Raw genomic sequence first — 8,206 nt, 5'->3', positions numbered from 1 at the left:
ACACACTCATAAACTGGACTCCTGCAGACTGCTCATACCACTCGCTCCCCATCCACCCCCCGCCCCCCAACAATCCGGCCAACGAGAGGTGTAATTAACCCTTTCATAGGACATGATTCAGGCTAGCTAGGTGGTGGTATGTAATGAGCCCCCACCAGACCAATGCCAGCCTCCAAACAACAACCCCCCTACCCCAGTCCACCTCCCCCCGCCTTGCTCATCCTCCACCCCACATTCACTGCCTTCCCCTGCAAACCTCTGCAGACAGACCCAGATGTTTATGTTGTAAATAGTAAAAGAATTTATTATAATCAAGAACAACCTCTGCTAGTTGTTCTCAGCATCCATATCCATAATATGTGCTGCCAGGCAATCTCACACAAGGGCCACCCAACCAGCTTTTCCTAGTGGATATGTTCTTGGTCCCTGTGCTGCTCCCCAGCCATGCCTCTGTCTGACCACTGCTCATCGTGCTTTGTCAGCCCATGACTTGCTGAAAACCTCTCCGCAGGTCTCACAGATGTTGTGCAGCATGCAAGCTGCCACTATGAAGGCCATGATATTATCTGGCTCCAGCTCAAGCTGGCAGTTAAGCACCCTACATCATGCTTTCAGTTGGCCAAAGACACATTCAGCAGCCATCCTCCATCTGCTCAGATGCAAGTTGAAAACCAGTTCCTGCCGGTCCGTATCATTCCCTTCATAAGGCTTCATGAGCCAGGGCTTTAGGGGGTAAGCAGCATCTGCTATTATAAGCAGGAATCACAACACCATGGATCACTGTCTTGGGGACTCCAGGTGCATAGTGTCCTTTCTCCACGAGGCCAGGCAGCAGAGAGTTTCTGAACACACATGCATCACACGCGCTGTCGGCCCACCCGGTAAAAATGTTCATGAACCAGCCCCAGTGGTGCAACATGGAGACAAATCCTTTCCTTTTGTGAAAGACCTTCCTCTCCCCAAAGGGAACTGCACTGGGATGTGAGTGCTGTCTAAAGCCCCTACACAATGAGGGAACCCCATGACATTGAAGCCATCTATGACTCCCTGAGGCAAATACAGTGGAGTCGCATCTTATGCAGGGGTTAGGTTCTAAAGTCAGCTCATAAGGCAAAAATCGCATATAGTCCAAATTTATGGAGAGCGAATAGTAGACGAAGTGGTTGGCTCTGGTTCAGCTCAAGAAGCTGATTGCTTAGGCTCATCTGCTGCTGGTTGTTTTTTCTTGAAAAACACGGTGATTGGCAACTGTTGCTATTGTCTCTTGAGCTGCTCAAGCATTTCTTGGTATGGTCTCAAATCGCCCATAATCCTACATGTGATTTTGAGGCTTCGTTCCATAGAGGGATCATATTCAGAAATCAAATCATTCAAGTGTTTTGCTGCTTGGAACACTTCAGCAAATGTATGAAGATTCCAACTTGCTGGCTCTTCCTGTTTGTCATCACCATCTTCGTCTTCTGTAGATGATTTTATCAGTTCCTCTAACTCTTCATTAGTCAATGTTTCTCTATGGCCCTCAATTAATTCTTCAATTTCTTCCTTGAGGATGTTGACAAAGCCATCACCACCCACTTGCCTGGCCACCTGAACAATGTGTTTCACTTCTTGGTCAATGGTCGGGAAACCCTTAAAATCATTCACACATTCTTTCCATAGGTTTCACCAACATGCATTGACTGTTTCAGGCTTGATTGCATCCATTGCTTGTTTAATATAAGTGATGCAATCGGCAATGTCGAAGGACTTCCAACACTCCATCACATTAAGATTGGGATCAGCATCCATAGCGCTATGTATCCATGAGAACGTAAGCCTTGTGTACGTGGCCTTGAAACAGCGAATCATGCCTTGGTTGAGAGGTTGGAGGATGGAGGTGGTACTGGGGGGGAGAAAGATGACTTCAATGTCATTATGTGCAAACTGGAGTGCCTCAGGGTGGCCAGGAGCATATTCTATGACCAGCAACACTTTAAAGTCAAGTCCTTTCTCTTCAAGGTGCCACTTGACCTCCGGAATGAAACACTTGTGGAACCAATCCAGAAATAATGCTGCTGTCACCCAAGCCTTTTTATTTGATTGCCAGAACACAGGCAGGAGATTTTTGTTCTTGCCTTCTATGGCACAGGGATTTGCAGCCCTGTAGAGCAAGCCCAGCTTTATTAAATGCCCAGCTGCATTGTCACAAAAAAACAGTCACACGGTCTTTAGCTGCTTTGAAGCCAGGGGTTTGTCTTTCTGATTTCAAAATGTAAGTGCGATTGGGCATTTTTTTTCCAGAAGAGCCCAGTCTTGTCAGCATTAAAAACTTGTTCCGGAAGATAGCCCTTTTCTTCTATGATTTTCTTTAATTGTTCAGGGTAGGCTTTTGCTGCCTCTTCATCGGCAGATGCAACTTCACCAGTAGTCTGCACGTTTTTGAGGTTGAAACAGTTCCTAAAACTGTTAAGCCAACCTTGACTGGCTTTGAATTCCTTCTCATCAGAAAGCTGTCCCTCTTTGGCCGGAGGTTTGAACAGCGCATAGAGGCTAAGAGCCTTTTCTCACAACATGTTGCCATCAATAGGCACACGTTTATGGTTCATGTCTTCCAGCCATAAGTTTAATGCCTTTTCAGTCTTCACTAAAGTCTTATCACGCACTTGGCTCATCACCTTAGCAGTTATTGGAGCACTTGATGCCACGGCTTGACGAATTTCTCTCTCTCGAATCCTGATGGCACGGATGCTAGATTAATTGTGGCCATATGTACGGACCACGTTGGAGACCGACATGCCATCTCTCAATAAGTCTAACACAGTCAGTTTTTCCTCCAGCGTTGGAACAGATCGCTGTTTCTTTGGTTGAGCACCAGATGAAGTAGTTAGCTTGCATTTAGGGGCCATGTTGTATGAAAAATACATATCTTTAAACACTAGAATCACACTCAGCATGGTGAGATGCTCACACTATGAGAGGCATGCGGGAACTGAGACCAACTGAGGGAACAGCAGATTCACGTTTCCCATCTCACGTTCACTCGGGGCATGCGCTTATTGAGTGGAACAGCAGCGGGTGGAATTGCCCACACTGTTTAATTTGTTTTTCTCTTTTTTTTTTTTGCTGAGCACAAATAGTTTAATGCGCATAAGTTAAATTGGTGTATGATGCGACTCCACTGTAAAGTTGTTTGCCATGACATCCTGCAGTAGCTGGCATACATCGCAAGTCACCAGCCCAGCCATGTAGGGAGCCACGCTGAACTGGTTCATGAAGTAGCAGAGGCTGAATGGGGTGCCTAGTTTCATGATGGCCATGACCACCCTCTTGTCCAGCAGGATGGCCCAACACATGCCTTGCAATTTGTGGCCCCCAGCATTGAGATGATATAATAAAATGTCTCCCTGGACATTCAGAACATCTCCAGCCGTTGCTGATCATTCCAGGTGGTCAGCGCAATTCTCTCCCACCAGTCCAAGCTGCTCTCATGGGCCCAAACCATGCAGTTCCTGCTCCTGAGATTTATCCACAGAGCCAGTCAGCTTCTATTTCTTCGCATGCCTCTCGGTTGTCCCACTGCACCGCATATCTACACCCCCTTTTTTGCGAGGCGCCTATCTGTGCAGGTGTCTCATCACAAGCTTTGAGCAACACTATCGATACATACAGTGCTATCATTATCTGCACCTGCATGTCTTGTATTAATTTCAAGGCCAGCAGTAGGGTAATCACGCACAAGTTTGGTGGGACATTTATGATATTACCTATATATCACCCAGGATGCTGCATATCTTGGGGGCAGGTCTTGCATGCAGCATCCACCTCCACTATTCATTGTTTCTGGAGTGGCAATGTCAATTATAAGAAATAGGAAGGTTACCTCTGAAATATTAAAGTGTTAAGAAGAGGTGCCACACTCCAAACACAGTTGCAAACTTACCATTCTGGTGATGCTGCTGTGCTCTGCAGCTTGGAACTCCATGGTGGGCGCAGCGGGTGAGGGGCATGGTGGGGAGCACATACAGGACCGGTGGTGGTGGTACAGGCACAACCACTAGCAGAGGGTAGTAAACAACAGTAAGTGGCAATATGAGTTGCTTCTCCATTTCTTTCTTTCTGCATTAAGTATTCTATATTCTTTATGTATTAAGTGCTAGGGTAACTAATAGAGATGCCTCCTGTACTGTGCCCTGGTTGGCTGCAGTCAGCTGTGGGAGCAGGGGGAGGGAGGGAGGGAGGGATGAGCAGGAGCCCCCAAAAAATAAAAATAAAAATTACAGCAGCAAGTAACAGTTGAACCTACTGGCCAAAGGCCTGAACTACAGAAATAGTGCAGCGCCACCTGGTGGCAAAATAAAGTAATTACAAGTCTTTGAGTCATTTGGTGTTTACATGCTACAAATCCATAGATACAACTATGTAATTGGTGGCGACGCAAACTAAACTGTGTCCAAGCAGTTTTACTTTAACACACCGAAAAGACTTTTAAACCGGCGGGAAATCCCACTTGTGCAAACAGAAACACAGTTGCAGCACTGTAAATGGCAAATCTCATGATGTGTACAAAGGTCCCCACAAAGCAAGTATGAAACTTCAGCTAATATTGATCATGCATATTGTGATCCATACTTGAAATGTGCCATACCAGTCTAAACTGCTGTTAATGAATCAAGTCTGTTCATCTAATTTTATATAACAGAGTGGGATAGCTGCATACTGCAACCTTGCTCTGTTTAATCATTGGATGTTCCTGTACTGTAATATAGGACTTAGTTTGGAGAGATAATTACCACTCTTCCAGGAGCTGCAGTTAGTTGTTGCCAAATTGGATCAAATTTTGGTAAAAGGCTTGTTACATTTCAGCCTTGATAGTCAGGGCATGACTCATTTACACCCCTCTAATCTGCCTTTATGCTAGTGTAAAGAAAGAGTAGATACATAATATGTAGCCCTACACTGGTACAATTTACTAGAATCCAATGCAGTTACCCTGGGGGAGGGAGAGGGATCAGTAGTACAACTTATGTCTGCTTTTATCCTAGGGTAGCAGTTGGCTTAATACAATAGGCTATTAAAGGCTCCATCACTATCTAGTGGCAAGGTCCTATGAGATTGCCTATTGCAACAGCTAGTCAGGATGAGGTAGTCTGTGTTCAGAACTGGCATGAATTACACCACTGTTAATGTGTCCCAGTCCTAAGAACTGACCATTCTGTTGGATAGTATGACCTGAAATTCTGGCCCCCTTTGAAGTCAATAGCAAAACTCCCATTGACTTCAGTGGGTCAACTTCCTCCCCCACCAATTTGTGATTATCATTATATTTTCTTTACTTGTTCTTTTCAGTGGTTTCATCAAAAGCATCAGATGATTCCACTTTCAAGAGAAACCATGACACCTGGAAATTTTTTGAAGGTAAAAAGGCTCTGAATGTTACTGCTTATTTGCATGTAGTTTCTCATTAACAGGGATCCGGGTTTTCCATTTCCCACAGAAAAATGCAGAAAAATGTGAATGTTCCCTTTTAAAGAAGAAAAACATGTTTTTTTCCCTTTGAAGGGAGAAACCGTTGGTTTCCCCTTGCAAGCTGGCAGTGTTCCACATGCATGTGCACACATATGTGACTGTCAATACAGCCAGACAGGGTGGTGGCAGCAGCCCCAGCAGCTGGATACTGGTGGTAAGTCTATGGCAGGGGTTTTCAGCCTTTTTTAACTAGTGTACCTATTCTGGTGGTGGCGGCCAGCTGGCCATGGGGGACAGGGGAGGTGGTGCTTACATGCGGTGGCCAGCTGGGGAGGGAGTGGCTCTCACACGATGGCCACCACCCACCACCCTGCAGTGCTGCTGCCATGCCCCACTGTTCCACAGCTGGTCAAACATGTGGCTCCATGGGCTGCTGATGGGCCTCACACCCGGTCAATCATGCACCACCTGTCAGCAGTCCGCAGAACCATATGTGCGACCAGCCATGGAAAACCAGGGCGGGATGTGTGGCAGTGGGCAGCAGTGCAGAGTAGTTGGTGGCAGAGGCCGCATCCAAGGCTCCAAATCCAATCATCTCCAAATCCAAATCATGATTCAAAGCTTTGCACAGTCCTAATGGCCAGGCCACCTGGTACAGTGCAGGAGCCGCAGCCCAGAGCGGGGCAGTACCATAGGTTGTGCCCTCCTCCTCCCTTCAGTTAGCACCTGGGCCAAACTTGTCCTGCTGCCCTCATGAGGCAGAGCTTCTGCAGCTGCCGCCACCACCAGCTGCTGCTGAGCAGGCAGGGGACACCTCACCTTGGCAGCCATGGGGGTGCGACTGGCACGGGGTTTCCAGAAGCAGTGACACTGAGCTTTCCTGTTATGCTCCACCCTCCTGCACCAGGTCCTGCTGACTGGGCCATGGATGCAGCTCCTGCCTGGTGCCCATCTGGCCAGGCTGCATATGCCCCCTATCCCCTTTGACACATTACCAATGGTGTTGCCTATGCCAACACAGCCCCTGCCCCACACACTGGGGAGCTGGGGCCTGGAGGTGGGGGGGCAGCTGGGGACCCCTTCTGGCAGGGCTGGAGGTGGGTAGAGGGCTGTGGGTCGGGAGTGAGGGGCAGCAGCAGAGCTGGGGGAGGTGCTGAGGGCTGTAGGTCAGGAGTTAGGGCAGTGGTGGGGACAGGAGGCTCCATGCTGAGAGTGAGGAGCACCAGAAGGGGTACGGGGCAGGGGGCTGTAGGTCATGAGTGAGGGGCACCAGCAGGGCCAGGGGTCAGCAGGTTGGGAGTGAGGGGCACCAGTGGGGACAGGGGGTTGTGGGTTGGGAGTGAAAGGTACTGGCAGGGCCAGGGGGCTGCAGGTCAGGAGTGAGGGGCACCAGCATGGGTGGGGGAGTGGACGGGGGACTGTGGGTCAGGAATAAGGAGCAGTGGCAGGGCTGTGAGGGGCTGTGGCGGGCTGTGGCTTGGGTAGGGGTGGGCCACCAGCATATCAGGGTTGCTCAGTGCCACAAAGCAGATGCAGGGGTCAACCACAGACACACCTGCATCCTGGTGAGTGAAGGGGTCATGAGGAGCTCTGATTTGCCATGATAAAAAAACCCCAAATCAAATGCTGAAATATATTGGTATTTAAAATTGTTTTTATTACAATGATTGAGGCACTGGTAGATTTCTACATTGCTTTAAAATTGTAAATATATCAATAAAACACATGCTTGATGGCTTCTCGGACATGTTCTAATTAGAACATGTTGGAGCAGATTCGATTAATTGATTAGTTGAGTCTGCTGGAGCATTCTAATCAGCATGCTCCAGCAGCCTTGGCATCATGTATATTCAGTAGAGGTGTACTGATATATTAGTCCATATTGGATCAGCACTGATAAAAGGAAAATTGACAATAATGTCACTGATAAACGCCACACTGCACTTGCAGCATGCACAGAGCCAGGAATGTAGCCCAGCAGCTTGGAAAGCAGCATTCAGCCATTAAGTCTGTGGGAGGGAAGGGGCATGGGGGGATGCAAATCAAGGCTCCCATGGTGAGGGAGGGAATGGGGCTGGGCAGGCACTGCCCAGCCAGGGTGGTATGGAAGACAGAGCTGCAGGCGGCTCATCCGGGGGGAGTAGGGAGTGGAGGAGACTCCCTGCTGCTGCACACACCCCTGGGAGAGGCATGGGGGGCTTGTGTGTTGGGTAAGGGCAGGATGCCTGCTGTGGGCTTGGGGCCAGGGGCTGCACTGGCCTCTTCCCAGTGGGGAGGCTGGGCTGGGGTGCACTCAGGGCAGGCAGGAGTAGGGTGGGTGGTGGTGCTGGCAGGGGATGCTCTGGATGAGCTACAGCCACCCCAAAATTTGCCATAGCCCCACCCCCCACAACTCCTCCCAGTGCCACTGCCACTGCCACCCAACCTGCCTCCACCTGCCTCAATTGTAGTCCTGGCCCAGTCCCTGCAGGAAGAGGCCAGCAGAGCCCCTGGCCCCAAGTCTGCAGCAGGCAGTCTCCCCTCGCCTCATGCACAGATCTGGAGGGCACATGCCCCGCATGCCTCTCCCGGGGTGCATGCAGTGGTGGGGAGCTCCTCCTACCCCCACCCCCCACACCTGCCCTGGCTGGGCAGGGCCTGCCCCAGCCCCAGCCCCTCTCCCTTCCTCACCCTAGGGGCCTCAATCTTCCCCACCTCCCCATGCCACTTCCCTCTTCTCTGCCCCCTCCCTCCCACACACTTACAGAAATCTTTTCCTTCA

The 8,206-nt window shown here is 49.5% G+C and overlaps 1 protein-coding gene across 3 annotated transcripts in view; it reads left to right on the top strand.

Moving 5' to 3' along the window:
- VSTM4 (V-set and transmembrane domain containing 4) overlaps window positions 1-8,206 on the top strand; it is a 133,100-nt gene that overhangs the window by 31,803 nt on the left and 93,091 nt on the right. For all 3 annotated transcript variants that reach the window (XM_019502563.1, XM_019502562.1, XM_019502561.1), the window contains one exon: window positions 5,326-5,394. In XM_019502563.1, coding sequence (XP_019358108.1) covers window positions 5,326-5,394 — 69 coding nt within the window. The remainder of the gene's footprint in view (window positions 1-5,325; window positions 5,395-8,206) is intronic.

Source organism: Gavialis gangeticus, unplaced genomic scaffold (assembly GCF_001723915.1).
Source record: "Gavialis gangeticus isolate Ggan-Ray unplaced genomic scaffold, GavGan_comp1, whole genome shotgun sequence".
Lineage (NCBI taxonomy): Eukaryota > Metazoa > Chordata > Crocodylia > Gavialidae > Gavialis > Gavialis gangeticus.
The sequence above is the reverse complement of the archived record's forward strand: the minus strand, read 5'-3'. Positions and strand labels throughout refer to the sequence as shown.